This window comes from Cupressus sempervirens, chromosome 5 (genome assembly GCF_028749045.1).
Source record: "Cupressus sempervirens isolate cs-2001-9-10 chromosome 5, ASM2874904v1, whole genome shotgun sequence".
In the NCBI taxonomy this organism is placed as follows: domain Eukaryota; kingdom Viridiplantae; phylum Streptophyta; class Pinopsida; order Cupressales; family Cupressaceae; genus Cupressus; species Cupressus sempervirens.
Window position 1 is genome coordinate 292,653,698 of NC_143122.1, and position 21,562 is coordinate 292,675,259.

Consider the following 21,562-nt stretch of genomic DNA (forward strand, 5'->3'; position numbering starts at 1 on the left):
AAATTGACCTTTGTTCAATACCTAATTCAGAAAAGGGAGGTAGATAGACAACAGTAGGATTGGAGAGTGAGAGCACCAAACAGAGACCTAAAGCATGCTATGAACAAGTTAACTCTCCCTACCTTTGATGGCAGCAATAAGACATCCGCTAGAGCTTAGATTCACAAGCTTGATACCTACTTGACACTCAAACCCATGGCAGAGACGGAAGCCATTAGATTTGCCATGATGCACCTTGAGGGAGCAACGTATGATTGGTGGCATCATGGTTTAATCATCCAAGATCATGGCCTCATAACTTCATACGAGATTTTCAACTCCAAGCGGATTACTTGTTTTGACAGAAAGGATATTGAAGTTTATTACAGGGATTTGGCTCAGTTACGACAAAGTGGGTCAAGCTGATTACTCATTTTGATAGAAAGGATATTGAAGTTTATTATAGGGGTTTGCCTCAGTTACGACAGAGTGGATCCTTGGATAACTTCATTGATGAGTTTCAACATATATCAGTGATGGTACCAGATATGACAAAACAACGTAAGGTGATGTTGTTCACAGAAGGGTTACAGGACACATTTAGGGGTTTGGTTAAGGTTCTTAAACAAAACACCTTGGATGATGCAATTAAGATCGCCTGTGATTTGGATTCACCTTCTTTGCTACTACAGCCTCTGAAGAAACACTATAAAGGGTCTACATCGTCCCACGGGAACAAAAACCAGCAAAAACCAAATCCTCCCAAATTGGATTTTGAGACACGTAATGAACTTAGGAGGATAAAATTGTGCTTCACTTGCAAGGAACCTTGGACTCCTGATCACAGATGCCTTGGTAAAGGCAAGATTCACTATGTTGAGGTTCTTTCAAAGGATGAAGGAGAGCAGCAGGAAGGTAGTGATGCTGAGGACAGCGAGGAGGAAGAGGTTGAGGAGCAGCCCCTTAAAGATAAAAAGAAGAAAATCGCTACCGAACAGCCTCTTGTTATAGCCACCCTTTCAAGTTATCGAGCATGTCATCCTTTCAGGGTGAAGGGTGTTGTTAGAGGACAACGCATTGTTTGCCTTTTGGATACAGAGGCATCCCATAATTTCATCAGCACACGGATGGTATCTAAGAGAGGATTGCAAAGAGTCAGCATACCCGAGTTCGAAGTGAAGGTAGTAGGTGGAGAAGTTTTGAGTTGCACAGAGAAAGTATCTAGTCTCCAAATACAAATTCACGATTATCTTTTAGAGACTGATTTTATGTTGTTGATTTGGATGAGTTGGATGCCATTCAGGGTAGACAGTGGTTAAGGACTCTCCGCAAGTACACATTTGATCACGAGACAATGCAGTTGGAATTCTTACAGGGTTATCGGTTGATAGTCCTAAAAGCCATTCCAAATAGTGGACCGAGGTTGATAACAGCTCACAGGATGGAAGCCATTTTGAGGCACGATGATATCGAGTGGGCAACACAGTGCTTCATCTCTTCTAAGGAGACACTGGATACAAGACAGCAATAACATTGTGACATCCAGATGGTGCTTGACAAGCACATGAGGGTGTTTGAGGATTTACCCCCAAGTATTCCACCAAATAGAGGGTTTGAGCATATCATTGAGCTATAGAAGGACACCAAACCCATCATTACCACTCCCTATCGTCACCCCAGGAATTACAAAGAAGAGATAGAGAAGACAATTAAGAAACTACTAGATATGGGACATATCAGGCCCAATTCCAGCCCTTTTGCCTCTTCAGTGGTGTTGATTAAGAAGAAAGATGGCACCCTTCGAATGTGTATTGATTACCGTGCCCTTAATAAGAGAACAATTAAAAACAAGTATCTGATTCCCCGCATTGATAAGTTACCAAATGAGCTTCATGGAGCTCTCTATTTCTCGAAGATAGATCTTCTATCAGGATACCATCAGATACAAGTCCGAGAGGAGGATGTACATAAGATAGCTTTCATATGCCACTACGGACACTGAGAGTTTTTGTGATGCCATTTGGGCACACTAACACACCGGCTACTTTTCAGTCATGCATGAACCACATCTTCAAAAGGAAACTATGACAGAGTGTGCTAGTTTTCTTTGATGACATTGATCTTTAGTAAGACTTGGGAGGAACATTTGTAGCACCTAGATGAGATCCTTAGCCTCGTGGAAGAACATTTTTTATTCGCAAAGGAGTCTAAGTGCGAATTTGGACTAACTGAGATTCTCCATCTGGGTCACGTGATTGGTGAAGAGGGAGTTAAGGTACATCAGGAAAAGATATAGGCAATCCTTGATTGACCACCACCGAGAGATGTATCCGACTTGCCAAGCTTCCTTGTCCTTTGTTCTTACTACAAGCAATTCGCCAAAGGTTTTTCCAGGTAGTAGGCCCCCTTACTGATCTAACATGAAAAGGGGCATTTAGATGGACAAAAGATTCAAAGGCAGTCTTTGATAGACTGAAACAAGTGATGAGCATGTGCCCAATTCTGGCACTTCCGAATTTTTCTAGACCCTTTGTTTTGGAGTGTGATGCTTCAGGGAGCGGAATCAGGGCAGTTTTGTTGCAGGACCGTCACCCCATAACATTTGAGAGCAGGAAACATAGGGGCAGCGAGCTATTATATTCTACATATGATAAAGAGACGCTGGCCATAATGCACGCCTTAGCCAAGTTTAGGCAATACTTGGTGGGAAGTAAATTTAAAGCGAAGACTGATCATAACAGTTTACGTTACTAGAACAAACGGAGTTAAACGAAAGATAGCAAAAAAGGGTCAGCAAGGTCCAAGCATATGATTTTGACATTGAATATGTCAAAGGGAAAAATAATATAGTTGATGCACTTTCCAAAAGACCCCCAATGATCGAGTGTTATACCATTTCCGAGATTTCAGCAAATTGAAGACCCCAACTGTTAGTTGAGTATTCTAAAAATACTCACGCATGTCAGATTATGGATGGTATACTTCCAGATGATCGGTACAAGGTAATGAATGATATTATATATTATAAGAATAGAATCTACCTAGTACTAAAATCTAAACTTAAAAGGGATATTATGCACACTATACATGATGCACCTTCAGCAAGTCACCCAAGTTTTTTAAAAACCTACAGGCAAATTATAGAGAGATTCTCATGGAAGAGGCTAAAAGACGATGTATTACAGCATGTTAGAGAGTGTCAAACTTGTCAGTAGAACAAGTCTGAATAGGGCTTTCTAGCAGGTTTGCTTCCGCCTCTCCCTGTTCTAGCTCAGAGATGGGAGAGTATCTCTATGGATTTTATCACAAGGTTGCCAAGGTTCAAAGACAGAGATTGCATTTTTGTGGTGGTAGACAGATTGACTAAGTTCGCGCACTTCTTTGCTATTGCGGCAGACTGATCAGCCTCTCATGTGGCCGAGTTGTTCTTTCAAGAGGTTTTTCATCTTCATGGATTACCTAGGACTATTATGAGTGATAGGGACAGCAGGTTTCTTAGTACCTTTTGGCAGGAGGTTTTTAGATTGACAGGTATAGAATTGACTACCAGTACTAGCTATCACCCGCAAACGGATGGTCAAACCAAAATACTGAATAAATGGGTAGTAGGGTATTTGAGAAACTACATTGCAGGTTAGCAAAGAGCTTGGGTTAAATGGTTGTATTTGGAGGAGTATTGCTCTAACTCCACATATCATATGTCTATTCGAATGACTCCTTTCCGTGCTCTTTATAGCTATGAACCTCTCTCTTTCATTGATTTTGCTTTACAGGATAGCAGGCCTCCCTTAGCCAAAGATTGGGTCCAAGATCAACAAGATATTCTCAGCTCTCTTACAGATAATATTCAGCAGGCGCAGAAACAACATAAGTTATATGTTGATTGACATTGTACAGAGCAGAACTTCGAGATAGGTGACATGGTTTATCTTCGTCTCTAGCATTACAGTAAGGATGCTTGCCAATCACAAGGGAAGATTTGTCTTAAGTTCGTCATTTAATGTCTCAAAGTACTTTAATAAAGTTACTTTATGTTTTATTAAGACATTCACTTTATAAAGTGACTTAAGTGACCAGAAGATGAAATTGTTGTTTTATCCCACATCTCTTATCCCAACACTGTTCCCTCACTTCGAGGTTATAAAAAGGAGGCTCAGTCTTGCGAAAAGTACAAGCCGTTTATGCTATTAAACAAATCCAAAAAGTTGCTTGATGTGACTTGGCTATTTCTTGAGGACGAAAACCCTTTGGAAAAAAATTAATGCGGAGTTAGATGCAAACCTAGCTTTCACATTTTGTTACAAAAACTAAGGATTGGAAAGATGATTGACCTCAGATAATCTCAGCTTCAGGATGCTAACTGGCAAAGTGGGAGTTGGAAAGCAAGAAGAGATGAGTATTCTACCTACAGCAGAATGGTAATTACCTTGTGAGTGCCTCCTTTGAGTGTAGTCGGATTGATAGCAGAGATTATTAAAGGAGAACGTAGCAGATATAAGTTTTGAATAGTAGTTGGGTTGGCTTCATGCCTGATGCCCACACGTGAGAGGTCACATACAGAAAATGCAAGACGTGAATAGTAAAGTATAAGTATATTATTTACAAGGTATAAAATAAGGAATATACATATTTCCTACATACTTATCGAGAAGGTAATTTATTGGCTGATCATCTTGCTAATTTTGGGACCAATGAGGTTTTCATTGATTCCCTAATTACCCCATGAAACCCCCAAGATTTCCCTGATCTTTTTAAAATTATCGCTAGGAAAGTGTTTCATTTGCTTGTATGCCCCACTCAATGACAGTGATTCATTCTCATGCTTTATGCTTATGATTATCCCCATCTATCATTAATCATTTTATTCTATCCTTGCTTAGTAATGCTTATCCTCTTCCCAAATTATTCTCTTTGATAGAGTAGAATTTGTGAAAATACTTGATGCTATGAAAATGGTCTGTGACATTGGCAATTCCATGTCAGTTATTGCAGTTCATATGAAATATTGGAGATTTTTCCGCACTTTTTGTTATCATGCTTCACAAAGCTCTATTTTTTATGACGATATCCAATTATTAGTTATGGGTTGCCTTTAAATTAATAGTGTTTTGATATGCTTTCTGATGATCAATGGAGGATTCTTTTTACCAAGGCCCATTCAGGTGTCTTTTATATTGAGTAGCTTTTTCATTTCCTTCTCAATGGCTGCTTCGAAGTGAATGGGTTTTTAACAGGTTATTGCACGCTTTTTTATTACTGCTGTGAATGCAATGCTTCTCACGATTTGCTCTTCTGCAAATAATTCTAGCTGCACTATACCACGTTTCAGATTCTTGATTCTCAATGAAAGGGACTATGATATCCTATGTTTTCTATGCATGTGAGGTGGGACATGAGATTTCATGGCCAAATTCCTTGGTGAAAACATATGTTCTCAGATTTTTGTAATCTAATCTTGGAGTTTATATCAGGTTGTAATTTTTTCCAAAAACCTTTGTATATGATAGGCTCCTTTTTCATGAGCCTCTTTGTAATTGAGTTGGGGGGCTTCTTTAGCGGCTTCTTTCATAGGATCTAGATGTTAAGCACAATCATGTGCTTTCTTGGGTAGCTTCTAGGTTTTGATGCAGATTATACTCTATACTGCACTTTGTATTGCAATGGGTTATGAAAGGAGTTTTTCTTTCTGGTTCTTTTCTCCAGGAGCCCTCTTTCGAACCAAGTTTTTATTAATATAAATATAAAGTTTCGCCAAAAGAAAAAAGGAATATATATATTAGTTATATGCGTTATATTTTGAAAAAATTTATGTTTATTTTTATTTTTATTTATTTTTTACTATGATGATATTATATTTATTGATTAAGATCTCTTAAGTTATTATATATATTTATATTCATATATAAGAACATTATTATTTTTTCACTTATTTAGTATTTATTACATCATATTGTTTATAAAATTATCAATTATTTATTTTCTATTTTAATTGCATTATAGGTAAATAATAATATTTATTGTATATTGTAATATTATTTACATAAAATATATTAATATATTTTATTCAATAGAATATGTTATAATATTACCATATTAATATCATACTTTATTATATTCTTCTATTGTTATATTAATATTATAAACTATTTAACAATAAATTATATTATAATTTTTTATTATTTATTTGTTATTCAATTTGTTTATATTATTTATTATTAACTCCTATTCTTATAAAGGGGACATTACAAAAATATTTTCCACAAGTCAAATTGTGATATTGTTATCTAGATTCAACTTTGTAGTCTTTTGAGGAAAATTCATGAACTCATTTTTCATGAACAGTGGTTCAAAAAAACCCATCTCTCATGAGAATGAATGGAACAGTTAGCACTCATTGCATCAATTGATAAGCTCAAGGGGCTTTCTAATGAATGATTCATAGGATTCAACACTTGTTAAAGGTTTTGCAATTGGGATTACAATTAAAGTGGGCTTAACCATGAAGAGAACTTTGTAGTTAACACACTCAAGTTGGAGTAGTACCAAGAAGGGTGACCTCTCAGGAAGTCCCAATGATTCACCTCTATGAGCATCACTCAAATGCAATGACTCCTAAGTGTTCCATTCATTTTTATTAGAGATGGGTTCTTGTGAACCACTACCCATGAGACATCAATCAATGAGTTTGACTAAAAAAACTGCGCGGATGAATCCTGACAACAATATCACAATTTGACTTGTGGAAAATATCTCCTACTTATCGATTGATGAGCTTAAGGGGCTTTATAATGAACAAGTTGTAAGGCTCAACACTAGCTAAAGGTTTTGCAAATGGTGTTTCAAGCAAAGTAGGCTTAACCATGGAGAGAGCTCTGAAGTACTGGGATGGATAACCTCCCAAGAAATGTTGGTACTTTAGCTTTGTGAACATCACCTAGATGCAATGAGTGCTACGTGTTCCATTCATTCTCGTGAGAGATGGGTTCTTCACAACCATTACTCATGAAATATGGGTCAATGAGTTTGACTCAAAAAAACTACACAGTTAAATCTTGATAGTAATGTCACAAGAAACTTTTATTTTATATTGTCAAGTTGCAATTTGAATTAGTAAAATTTCAAAAAAAAAAAAATCAGGAGTGCATATTACAAACTATCACCTTTTTACATGTGGTTTGGAATGATGGTAACCAGTGGCATCCGTTTGCTTTTCCCATAAAGGCCCAAATGGCTATCAATGATCTACGACAATATACTAGATCTAGATATCTCTCACCAATAAACTATGGCAGCTTCTACTCCTCAAAAATTTGTTCTAGTGTGTTGGGTGGATTTTTTCAACTGACGGTTTGAATAAAAATCTAGTCACAAAATAGGTAGAACAGCCACAACGTGTGAGACAAAGTCTCTCCAACATTAAAGGGAAAGCTCCCCATTCTCACCATTCCTTGGATCAACTCAAGGTAAGCAAGAAGTTGAGAGATTTGAAAGGGTATTACCAATATTATTTTCTCTTAACTTTCAGAAAAGAATCCACTTAATCGAGGAGCGAGTAATAGGCAAGATGAAACATCCAACTACACTTCTATCTAAAGTTATAAACAGTGATACCGATAAACCAACACCAACTCAAAGGCTAGCTGAAAGCATATTAGTTTGGCTCTAAGTCCAGTCTTGATCTATGCTATAACAATAATCTTTACTATTGGCACACAAAGACTTCCAGAAGTAAAGAACTTTAACTAATTTTGTGAATTAAGAAAGAGATACAAGCTACAGTTAAAGTTCCTTGCCTATGTATCTCCACAACCACTCCCAATCAAAGCTTCGGCTCCTATTGCTTCTTAACTCTTTATACTCAATTATCAAGAATGCAAAAAAGTATGAATCAAAGATAATAAATGTAAATCACGGTCAAAGCTTCCAACTTGCACTAATGACAATTGCACTCAATCAAACTTTAGTTCCACTTATTTCTTTGTATTCAGTTCTCTTTCAAAATAGTACTACACAATCAAAGTTATTCTTGCACAATTTCTCCAAAGTTTGTTTACATACAATAAAAGGTGATTTTAACAATGATGGGGCACTCCTTTATACAGGGAAAGGAGTTGAGAAAAGGGAAGAAAAAGTGCGAGCAACTCAACCAAGTTTGACCTAGTCTAACTAATGAGAGAAATTATTGGATTACATGTCACAAGGACATGTAAATCGTAGTACATATAATTACACAAATTCATGCAATACATCCTCTCCAATCTACAAATATTAAAACTCAAGAAGAAAGCAGACAGAAGAGAGGGTTGAAACAATCCTAAGGATTGTTCTTAACTGCCTTAAAATTGATGATGACATCACACACTATAGGAAGATCAGAGATTTCCATTGTCTTTCATATAGCCCCTATTCTGACTACATCGGCATATGCTGATTTTACAATTTTGCAATCTGCCGCAAGAGAATCTTGAAGGTGTTTTGCTAGTGATTTATAAAAAGCAAACCTATTTATTGTGAGAACCAAATTCTTCACAATCTAAATCAGCATTGACTCTTGACTGTAGATTCTAAAGTCGTCTCCTCTATTGTGACCAAGTTATCATGTTCAGTAAGAATTTGACATCCCATTTGTTCCGAGTCAAAGATGGTCTTAGTTTCTATTAACCAACAATCTTCTAAAGTCACCTGCAGCTTTGTCACGAGTTTCCTCAACATCTCTTCCTTATAGCCCTTGACTCCATGGCATCTATAGAATATTTTGTAGGATGGGACAACATCACATGCAACCATACCTTCAAAATCAGAATTGCCAATTTCCTCCCAATCACATAGAATTTCCTTGAAGGTGTTAGCTTCTTGATTCAGAGATGCAATCAGGTCACACAGCATCCCTTCAATTCCTCTAATCCGCTCAAGACCTTGACTGCATCTGTAATGGCCTGAACTCCTTCAAGACAACTTCTCCAAACCAAGTCACTGCTGCTTCAATTATCTGTTTCTCTCGAGGTGTCTAAGATGTAGTGACTGCATGTTGCAAAGGTTGTTGTTAAATAACCTCATTTAGGCGAGCAACCTCCTATTTGAGTTGATTCTTCTTATCCCATAACTCATGATTGTTCTTTGATACATTAGCAAGTGCATCTTAAGCGTCTTGTAGACAACCCAACCGTAATTGCTTACCAAGTTCAATTTTGATGAACTTGTAATCTGAACGGGTATGTTCTTCAATTGGTTTATCCACCAATGGCTCAACAACTTCTACAAACTTATTCTTATCATAATCAACTATAGTCCTTGAAACAATCTTATCTTTCAAAAATTTCGACTTGGTTTTCTTGATAGGAAAATTATCTGGAGGTAACACAACCTTCTTTTTATGGTGATTTTGCCTAACCATGCAAGCAAACTAAAACATTCATCCATTGGATCAGGGATGGTAGCAACCATTGACATTGATCCTAATTGTATTTTCGTGGTGACTGAGCATGCTTCAGTTTACACGGCTATTCCAAGAGGTGCTTGATGAGAATATTTTGTCATGAATGCTTCGAAACCAATCGTTCAAGTATCAAGTTGGAAAAATTGACCTTCCGTACATGTTGGGAAATCCTAAAACACATTTCCCAAGTTCTCAAACTGCTCAGTCGTGAGGATAGGAGGCATTGCTGAAGAGATAGGAAGGGCCAATGTGATTACTTCTAAGGCAGGGATTGTGGGTGTGAAAACAATATAGAATGAATCCACATCATCATCTATGACACCGAAAAATGATGTTTCATGCATTGATGAACCTTGTTGACTTGTTGGTCGTGAAGGGGAAATGATCATAACCTCTCCTCCTTCCATTTCATCCTCCTCAACAGATTCTTCAACTTGTACAGGTGCTTGTGAGGATCCTCGAGGTGATTTAGGACCCTTTTTGCCTTTCAACTTGAACTGTTGATGACTTGTCGGTCGTGGATGGGAAATTATCATAACCTCTCCCACTTCAACTTCATCCTCCTCGTCAAATTCTTCAACTTGTACAGGTGCTTGTGAGGATCCTAGAGGTGATTTAGACCCCATTTTGCCTTTTAACTTGACCTTGAGAGATTTTATTGAAATGGAGGATGATGCATTATCTTTGCTTGAAATTTCTAGCTGGGATTTCCTTCTAGGTGATCTAAAACTACCATAGTCCACCTTGAGTTTGGGATTCACCCTTTTTAGGTCTTTTCTCTTTAGCCAACTATTGGTATTTGCTAAGATGGAATGAAATCTATCAAGCACAGACACGCCTTCTTTTTGTTGTCACTGCATGGGAAAAGGTGTCATGTCCCCTCTCTAGTCTGACTAGCAGAGTCATGAGAGTTGTCCTATTATTGGAGTCTTGTAGGCTAGCAGTGGTGGATAGAGACTCATACTGGATACTCAGTGACCAGAGTTGGTTCTACAATCAGTTTGAGAGCCAATCGGGGCAATACCCTAATTTTAAGGATTTTCCTAAAATTTAGGAGGTTGTGGTAGTGATCAGATTTGAGGCTCCTAGGGACGAGTATACAGTTTTAGTTTCAAGGTGATAGGATATATCTAATTTCTAGGAGCATCCCTAGTTTTTAGGGATGGGAATGCCAGTTGGCCCACATTGCTCAGCATCAGTCACAGGCAGGTGATAAGACCAGTTCACTAGTTATTTGGTTGGTTTGGTTTTCCAGTTGAATAAACAAAAATATTTTTAATATTTCCTGAGTTTGCATTTAAATAAATTAATATAAAGCTATTTATATAGCTAATTGGAGTAATACGGGAATTTTGGCTTCATCTAGTCAGGCAGCCCTATGTGTTATAGCTCATTGAAAAGGTCTTGAATTATTATAGCTTATTTTCATCATCTAGAGACCTTCAAGCACCTAGAGTTATGTTATTTGAGGAAAGGGGTGTTTTCCTATACATAAAGGACTTTTTTTGAGATGTCATTTTATAATAAAGGGAAATGCATATTCTCCCTTTAGGGTTTAGTTGGCTTTGAGAGGGAGATAAAAGGAGATGTTGGCTCATTCTTTCATCATCTTTTACATCTTCATTCTTGGTATTTGCAATTTTGCTCTGAGGAGCGATTCTAGAGGACTGCGACGCAAACCCTAGAGCCTGGCTATTGGGACGCAAACTCCAATAGATGGTTTCCACAGCATTCTACAGTATTGTTTCAGTAGTTGACAAAGATTGTTAAGTTCAGCGTTTGGGGGTGCGTGTGCATTGCATGTTGGGGGTCTTCTTTGGCATGTTGGAATCTTCTTGTTGCCTTGGCATGACTATAGCAGTCATACAGCTGTCTTTCAACTGGCACATGGTTTGTTGGTTGGCTTACATTAGCCATCTCTACTCTTTTGGTGCGTGGCTGGTCTATACTTGCAGTTGGCGTCATCATTCCTTGTTTGTAAACACCTTTGCTGGCATATTGATTGCATATCTTGTCTAGTATGATTTGTAGCTATTCTAGTTGACTAAATATTATATTATTGCATGTTGTTTCCAGTTTATGTCATATTTATTGTTCTTGTTAATTATTGTTTTACTTATATCTAGAAAATACAAAAGAAAAAGAAACAATCCTTCTGCAACTTCTGTCTAATTCTCTAAGACCACAAGGAAAGCACAGGAAAATCTGTTATTTTAATTAAAATTTACAAAAGTTCAGTGAAAGGATCCTTTTGGGATCTTTCAGTGGTATCAGAGCCTGAATCCTGCCAGCTTGTAAGGTTTCAATGAAATTATCACAACAGGTTACAAAAAAGGGTTTGATAATTCATTTCAGCATTTGTCATCTATTTTTATATATATCTTCTATGCATCCTGGTGGAGAAATACACAGGTTTTACAACCGCAAGAGAAACCAGTGTCAAGCAAAGGTCGCCAGAGACGCAGACACAAGCTATGGGTGAGGCACAAGGTGTTGCTGGTGACCGCATGCCTACAGAGGCAGAGGAGAGAGAGTTCATGAGAACTCTAATTGCTACGCAGCCCAGGATAGTCTAGACATTAGACAAATTATAGGGTACCCTGGAGCAGATGGAATTGGATAGGTGTGGAGGTAGACAGGAAGGACAAGGAAGGTGCAGGTTGGTTTTTGTTGCGGGCAGCCAGCGCAGTAATCGATCCCATGTCTTAGGAGGGAGCTCCCTTCATTCCCATAGGCAAGAATGTCCAAGTGTTCCTGCTCTAGATAGACCATTATTGCCTCAGTTTGGGGAAGTTGAGCAGCCAACACATGTGGAGCCACCTAAGGTTGGATTCCAAGATTCAGTCATGACAGCTATAGCTGAGTGGAGAGCCCTACCCCCAGAGGTTAGGAATGTTTTTCCTTCTCCACAATATTGCGCACAGCATAGGGATAACACAAGGTTCAAAGGAGAAAAGGGCTATAGACCACAGCAAAACAATGACCTCAGTAGAGCCACTAGGAAGATCATACTGGCTACCTATGATGGCACGGGTGATACGAGTGCACGAACTTGGGTGCACAAGCTGGATATTTATTTATTATTGAGACCTATCCCTGAGAGAGAGGCTATACAGCTTGCAATTTTGCATTTAGATAGGGTTGCCTATAATTGGTGGCACCATGGATTGGTTACCCAAGATCACGCCATGGTTCACTCCTATGCTGAATTCACTGAGTGGTTCATTGCTAGGTTTGATCGTAAAGACACAGAGCTTTACTACTGGAAGTTGGCACATATTAAGCAAACAGGGAACGTGGAGTCTTTTGTGAATGAGTTCCAGTGTATTACAGTCATGGTTCTAGACATGTCTCATTGTCGTTGTGTGATGTTGTTCATAGAGGGTTTGCGGGACAAGCTGAAGGGACTGATTCGAGCATTCAAGCAAGCCACCATCAAGGAGGCTATTGATGTTACATTTAGACTGGACACCCCTTCCTACTCCTCATCAGGCAAATAAGAAACCTTTCAAGGAATCTCGGCCTCCCTAAAAGGCCAACACTTCCCAAGGCAGAGGGGGACCACCTTCTAGACCACCCAGGATGGACCAAGTGTCGAGGAATGAGTTGAGGAGGAAGAAACTATGCTTCTCCTATAAGGAGCCAAGGGAATCTGGACATCGTTGCCTTGGTAAAGGCAAGGTTCATTTGATAGAGGTGAAATCTAAGATAGGCAATAAGGAGACACCTGATACTAATACTGAGGCTAGCTTGAAAGAGGTTGAGCAAGGACACCCATAGTTAAAGCTAGACACTCAGGAGCCTTTGGCGTCAGCCAAAGTTACTATGGCTACTCTCTCCAGTTATCACAAATTTCATGCCTTTCGTTTGAAAGGTACATTGAGAGGCCAACAGGTTATGAGCTTAGTAGACACAGGTGCCACACACAACTTTATTGACCAGAAGTTTGTTGATAGGCATGGGTTCCAATCAGAGGAGTTTGTTAGTTTTGGAGTGAAGGTTGTACATGGTGTCATTTTGAGTTGTACTTGGAGGATTCCTCAGCTTAGCATCCAGATGGGGGACTATACTCTGACAAATATTATTATGTGCTACTGCTGCAAGAATACATGGACGTTCTTGCCTATGGGAATAAAGGGAGCTCTTTGTTGAGACATGGGATCGACAACTGCACTAGCTTCCCACAACGGAAACCGACCTGCTCCTTCCTTGTCTTTCTTGTCTACCTCCACGTCTATCCACTTCCATTCACTTCAGAGTCTCCTATAATCTATCCAATGTCTGGACTATCCTGGGCTGTAAAACGATCAGTGTTCTCATGAACACGCTCTCTTCTACCTTTGTAGGCATGCCGTCACCAGTAGCACCCTATGCCTCACCCATAGCTGGTGTCTCTAGCGGCCTCTGCTCGCCACTAGTTTCTCTTGCGATCATAAAATCTATGTATTTCTCCACTAGGATGTATAGAAGATATATAAAAATAGATGTCAAATGCTGAAATGAATTATCAAACCCTTTTTTGTAACCTATTGTGATAATTTTACTGAAACCCTACAGGCTGGTAGGATTGAGGCTCTAATACCACTAAAAATAAGTTATAGTAGTTCAAGACCTTTCCAACGAGTTATAACACATAGCCCTGCCTGACCAGATGAAGCCAAAATCCCCTTATTACTCCAATTAGCTATATAAATAGCTTATTTTAATTTATTTCAACGCAAACTTTGGAAATATTAAAAATGTTTCCTTTTATTCAACGTGAAAGCCAAACCAACCAAATAATCAATGAACGGGTCCTGTCACTTGCCTATGACTGATGTCGAGCAATGTGGGCCAACTGGCAGTCCCATCCCTAAAAACTAGAGATGCTCCTAGAAACTAGGGAATATACCCTGTAATCCTGAAACTGAAACCGTATACTAGTCCCAAGGAGCCTCAAATCTGATCACTGCCACAACCTCCTAAATTTTAGGGAAATCCCTAAAATTAAGGAACTACCCCAACTGGATCTCAAACTGACTGTAGAACCAACTCTGGTCACTAATCTATCCACCACTGCTAACCTAAGAGACTCCAATAATAGGCCAACTCTCATGACTCTGCCAGTCAAACTAGAGAGCGGACATGACAAAAAATGTGGTCAAAAAGCCCCAAATCTGGGCATCTTTCATTAAAAAGTGCCCTCAAATTGTTATAGAATACACCATTTCTTGCAAAGATTTGAACACCAAATGCATGTGAATGCATTCAAAATCCAAAACAACCCTAGTTGGAAGAATTCCAGGCCTTAGAATAGATGGATCTGGAGATTTCGAGACAAAAATGTGTTCTTGAGGAGCAAATGCATGGACGTTTTCTCTTGGAAGCCAAGATTGGATTCTTAACTTGTAAATGCATGTGAAGGAAATGCAAATCGCATTCTAAGGAGGAGATTGCATGTTTTGAAATGCATCAAACTTGACTTCTTATGCAAATTGCAATTTGCATGTTTTAAAAACTTGAATTGTAGCTTCTAAGTGCATATCGCGCTCTTGAAGAAGCATTGCATGTTTTAAAAATTTGTTCAAACATGCCTATAGTGCAAAATCGCACTCTCCAAGGGTCACTACATGTTTTAAAAAGGCTCCAAGATGCAAATCGCATTCTAGCAGACCCATTGCATGTTTTAAAATACATGCATATGCATGTTTTAAGTGTTTTAAAATGCCTTTTTAGTGCAAAATTGTGGTCTCTAGAAGCATTTACATGTAAACATATAAATAGGTTGAAAAACATGTATATGCACTACTTAAATGATCAATCACGCATATGTCTAATTGATTTTTGAGGAAATATTATTTAATTGGGTCAAAAATAACATTTACACTGTATAGTTTAATTACTATGTGCAAATATATATTTCATAAAGTAATTTATGTGAAAAATTTAAAAAGAATCTCAACATGAAAATATAACATAAAGTGCACTATAGTCACTTGAGTAACTTAAAAACGTAACATAAAGTGAATTTATGTTATATTTTTCAAAAAGTGAATGTCAACACTAAAATATAACATGAATGTTTTAAATCATGCAGTTGCACCTGGAGTCTACTTTTTGGGCACTAAAATGGTCATACTTCTAACTGCCAAGTCCGATTAAGCCTTAAGATATAGATTGAATCGAAGGGGAAACTGAAAGCAATAATTTGAGCAAAACCAAAACATCATAAACAAAGAAACACACTCAAAAACACGAAAAAGGACATTGAAGGCTTCAAAAATCAAGCATAGGCTCACCAACAAGAAAAACGAAAAAGACTTGAAGAAAGCCTTCAGTAAAATAGTTCATTATATGAATTGGAGTTGATTGTTTGATCAATGCTAACCAATTAAATACGAACTGATCTTAGAGAAATGTGATACTAAGTTGAAAAAGTTTTGTACTGTTACCTACATTTTGTTATCACAAAATGTAGGACAACATAGTGGTTAAATGATTACTTTTTATTGTTGGGCTTTGAGGATACTACACTTGCTAGGATGCTCATTATGAAACTCTGTCAAAAAAGTTTATTTTATTTTCCAACACTGTTAGACATGTTGGAATCTTCAAAACAGCCTATGGACAGAAAAATCTCTACACTGCCTTGATCACCTTTAAGTCCTGTTCAGATCCAATTCTCTACCATTGATTCTTTTGTGTAATATATTTTCAAAGAAATCCTTCACTGCATCGAACGTTGCTCTCATAAGCTCCTCACTCTTCTTCCACAGTAAGTCATTAGACTCTGTCTCGAAAGAGACTTCACTGAAACAGATGGGGCTCACTAGGAACTACTGATTCCTTCATAACATCCTTCAAGCTAATTTGACTAGCAAGTTTAGTACTTTCTTCTTCAGGAATGGATGGTTGCCTAGTAGCTTCTAATCGCTCTTTCCTTTTGAGAAGCATATTTCTCTCTGATGTCAATTGAGATCTCCAATCATTCTAGCTTTGAGTTCAACTCATGCTTTGGCTTCAACTTCAGAAACACTTTGATGAATTTTTATAGCCAGTCAGCTCTGACAGTTCTCTTCTTTGTTCTTATTATTCCATAAGTCAAGTAAATTGCCTGTTTACCCCGTCCACTTCCTGGCAACATTATCTTCTTCTATCACTTTTATTCAAGCTCAATAACATTAATTTCTCAGAATTCAATTTCAATCTTCAAGTTGCTCCTTTTCTTTCTAGCAGCACCTTTCTCAGTGATATTATAAGATTGTCTCTGTGTATTATTGTCTCTTTTCGTATGGCAATCCTCCAAATAGATAGGGCGTTGTTGGAAGTCAAGTTGGTTTCTCTGTTGACAACCTCTTCTACTACATCCGAATTACCCCATATTGAACCACAGGCTTCTTGTTTTTGGCTGACTCTTCTCTAATGTCATCCTATACCAAGAATTCCCAAAGATACTTCAAATCTTAAATAAGATGATCTTCTCTAATTGGCTTTTGTTTCAATTGACCTATGGACTCTTACAGTTCCATCTTGTGTCATCCTCAATTATTATTGTCAACTGCCTTACATCTACTTCTAACCTAATCCAAATTTCCAAACGTAACACCAAAAGTGTTCACAACCAACCTGCGAGTTACAATTCATACAAAATCGCATTTTTTACTAATGACTAGCATACAAAGAAAATAGATGTTAACACTTTTCTTCCATTATAATGTTTCAAAGTGCTTGCTAGTACAGGAAGAACCTGTCATGAAATTATTTCCTTAGCTTGAGAGTGAAAATGTCATTTGTAGGACAAAAGTTGTCAGTTAAGCCACAACCTTTTGCCTAATTCATTACTACAATGTAAAATAAACTACCCAAGCCACCAATTGATAACAACATAACAATGACAGCACAAAGCATTTACTGATGATAACAATAATAATGAAATATATAAAGGTATTCCTATCTATACAAATTTTTAACTATGGAACATCTGAATGCTCACCCAATTTCCTGTACTATCTGCTGTAGCTTTCTTGTGATATTCCGTGACTCCTTTTCCAAAAGGGGAACAATTAATGGAACACTATCCATGTACCTGGAGTAAGATGCCAGCTCCAAAGATTTCGTCATAGTTGTTTCACTCTTAATAACGTTTGAAAAACATGTTTCAAACATTATTAATAAAATAAAAGATCAAACCTCACCTTCGCTGTAAAAGCTCTTCCAAAAAACACCTGAGTCTGCTAACGCCAACTCTGGCATGCTCTTCCTTGAACAATGGACGTCCTAACTTATCCTCCAAAGCAGCTATGTCCTGAGCTTCTCTTGATGCAACTGCCTACACAATGCATCAACCAGTGAACAGATAGCAAGATACTGATTTTGTTGAAAGCAATGCAAAAGCTAAAATGGCAATTTTACGATCAAAAGGGTGACACTTATACCAAATTAGCTAAAGAAAGTTGCATTACAGGCTAGAACAGTTAACATACATATGTTTTACTTTTATAAACTGAGAATAGAATGATCAGAAACAGTATACATTACAGGTTAACTCATTTACAAGAAAAGAAGTGAAAAGCCACTTTTGAATAAGGAAGAAATGTCCTAATATAATACAAACCCAGCCAATGTCTTCTCACAGAACATATTACAACAAATTGCATTATAGTGGCAAGAAATATAATATAATGAATAAGACATTGAGGCAAAGTGATGCTTGCGGGAACAGAGATGTGGGGTAAAAGGGTGGGCATGCGTCCTGTTCATGATAGAAAAGCAAAGAATTTTTTCTTCTCAAAAAGAACTATTAGTTTTATGAATTTGTAGCAATAATTGACTTGACCATTTTACACACCAACAACCATTGGATTTAACTGTTTATAATCTTCCAAAAACATGCATTGCCTTAGTTGATGAATAAAACAAGAAAACTAAGTTGGCATAACTTTTATTAACATAACACAATAACAAAAGACCGTTTACAGACCATCGAAGGGAGAAGTACGTTTTTGATGAAACCAAGCCCATTTGAGAAATATTTGGCCGAGTTCTGTGCTATTGCAGATTGAGCTGCTGGAAAAGAATGTTTTTCGTATATTTAAGAGTCTAATGCACACCATGAAACCCCTCATCATCAAGTACAAAAGAAGTTGCAAGCAGCAGGGAAGAGATCATCAGTAAAAGCTCTACTTAGAAAGAAATCTAAACCCTGCCAATACTCCTATTGACCCTGAACTAGGCATCATATGACATAGACTTCTCCAAACTGTACGTTGTTCCTATCAACAGCAGAAGGCAGATTGCATATCAGCTCATAGCCCTTAGGTAGGTATTAACATCCCCTTAAGGTCCCCACCCCCTCAATTTAAATCCAAACTTCAGATCTGCTGTCTTGTATGAATAAAATCACATTTGTAGATAGGATTTCTTGCAATCAACTCAACATCAAGCTTTATGATGGTTATCACACCTTACTTTAAAGAGGATGTAAACACCACCTAGAGTCAGTTTCTTCAAGGAGTTGGACAACAGACTGAGGCTCTGCAAGGAAACAGATCTTATCTGCACATCTCAATGGGGGCTTCCCAAGGATCAAAGACTCTAAGAATATGGGTACAGAAAATTGTAATCCTGCTAGTTCAACTAGTATCCTAATGATACCAAAGGGATATTTTTACAGCAATATTCTCCCTAAAAACGGAAAAGGACGAGACTTTCCAAGGAGATCAGTGGATTATAAAAAATCAAGCATTGCTCCCCTGCTTTCAGCCTAACAGAAGTCCTAACTTGTGCAGTTTTTATGTGAATCTTTAAAGCTAACAAATATCAATCTGTATGCTAGTAAGTGTTTTGTGCACAAGATTTGATGATGATAAATGATCCTACACTTATACTGCTGAAATTATTGCTCAAGTGTGCGCTCAACCTGATTGTCTTGCGTTTGTGATTATTGTGTTCAAAACCAAAGTTGCTGGTCCTGTTACAGGAAAGGATTCAGGGTTCAAGTTGCTGAAATTATTGTTCAAGTTTGTTCTCAACCTGATTTTTTTCTGTATGTGATTATTTTGTTCAACACCTATGTTGTTGGTCCAAGTACAGGAACAGATTTAGGGTTCAAGTATGCTAGTACAGTAGTTTTTCCCCCCCAGTTACAGCTATGCATTTGAATATCATTTCTATACACATTATAAATTATAAATTATAGTTATATTGAGTATTACAAATCAAAATATGAATTGAAATATATTTTCCTTTTTGCAAATTATGAGATATTTTGGTTATTGGAAATTATACAAGTGTGTATGTGTTGTTTTTCACAATTATGGGTGTGTGCGTATACATATATACATACAACATATACGTATGCAGGTGAACATACATACATACATACATATATATATAGATGGTACTCAGCAAGTTTTAAAAACTTGCCGAGAATTACTGGCAATGATCAAACCCAGAAAAAATAACCACACACTACTAGCTTAAATTTCCAGAAAAACTGGCCAAGTTTTTCTGGGAAACTTGGTGAGTCCATGCCAAAAACTTGCCTACGTCAAAACTAGAGATCCCAGAATTGCCACGGTTCAGGCGATTCTGGCAATCCAGGAAATGTTGGGCAATTTTTCACGACTCAGTGGCATGACTCGGCCGCGCGGCTGATTAATTCAGTCAGCAAAAAAACACAAAATTTAAAAGTTCTTTTTATTATTAGTTTTACATTCCTTTTAGTTATAAACCTAAAAGGCCTTCTATTTGTTTAGTGTGACAAAAAGAGAGGAAGAGAACAGAGAAACGATAGGTTTGCAACAAGCAAGAAAGAAGAGCATTGAGGAGATCACAAATCAGTTTGGGGAGGCCATAAGTTTGCATTGGGAAAATGAAGTAGTCAATAGCAACACTCCTCAACTCATTTGCAAGAGGGAAGTGTTAAAATTTGAAGATTGTGTTGATTTTTTCTTGTATGTTAATGTATTCTTCATTGCTTGTTAAATTTTTCTAGTTTTAATTTATAATTCTTGAATTCTTTTCAAATAAATTCCAAAGTGCAAAGCTGCAAACCCTACAATGTTTTTGGAACAAATTCGCAAACATGTATTTACAATTTTATTTAAAAAAATGTAGAGTTTAATAAAAAAAAATTAATTAGTTTAAGTTTGTAGTTGAATTTTCTTATTGCAGCAGTCTTAACTTTCATTTTTCACAATGCCTAAAAAGGAAGAGGCTTGGAAATATGCTAAACAAATTTCCTAGAAGAATCAAAAATCAAACAAGATGTATTTTTTATAAAGATATAAATATTGGTGCCATATACAGATTCAAATACCATATTGCTAGCATACCTAGACATGATGTTACCATGTGCACTCAACAAACTATTGAGGCAAAATGGTTTTTTTTATGTGCAATTAGAGACATATGAACAAGGGAAGTTAAATAAGAAAAGGCAACTTGAAGAGATAAGTGTTATTGGCTCCCATGCTACTGCATCCGCAGCTTGTGTTGGAGAGGGTTCTTCTAGGCCTCCCTTTTGTCCTAGTACTTCTGCTACTGTTATTGATAGTAGCCCTATTACATTTCAACCTAGAGTGCTGAAGTCAAGATTAGATAGTTATTTTGTGCCACGCACTACTCCTGCTACACAACCCTCACTTAAGAGCATGGTTGGAACAAGGAGATTCATGATGCTGTCAGAAAATAAATTTGCAAAATTTGGTACTTTTGCAACATTCCATTTATTGCAGCCAGGTTATTAATTCTTTTTTATTTGTTTTTTTAAGTTTAAAGTAAATTAATTCTACTTGTGTAATCATTGATTCATATTACATAATGATTTATCATCTAATTGTAATCTACTTGTGACAGGTCTCCTTAATTGCAAGGCATGATAGATGTCGTAACTATTAAGGGTGGAGGGTTTAAAGCCCCTGATGGTGCTAAGTTGAGTGGCTACCTTTTAGATGAAATGGTAGAGGATATGAAGCTTGAGCCAAAGGACCACTGAAAGTCATGGACCGAAGAGGGTTGCACCATTATGACTAATGGTTGGACAAATAGGAGGAATAAAACACACCTAAATTTTCTTGTTTCTCATGGAGGTGATTGATCTTTCTACCTTCCTACATGAATTGTATCCGTGATTGAATAATTTAATTTTTGATTTGTTGATCGATG

General features: G+C 37.3%; 1 protein-coding gene across 2 annotated transcripts in view; it reads right to left on the minus strand.

Moving 5' to 3' along the window:
- The window catches only part of ARC5 (P-loop containing nucleoside triphosphate hydrolases superfamily protein), a 246,658-nt gene that overhangs the window by 101,500 nt on the left and 123,596 nt on the right, over positions 1 to 21,562 (minus strand). For both annotated transcript variants that reach the window (XM_089829852.1, XM_089829851.1), the window contains exons 5-6: positions 17,590 to 17,723; positions 17,388 to 17,480 (exon numbers count right to left, since the gene is read on the minus strand). In XM_089829852.1, the coding sequence (XP_089685978.1) occupies positions 17,388 to 17,480; positions 17,590 to 17,723 (227 nt within the window). The remainder of the gene's footprint in view (positions 1 to 17,387; positions 17,481 to 17,589; positions 17,724 to 21,562) is intronic.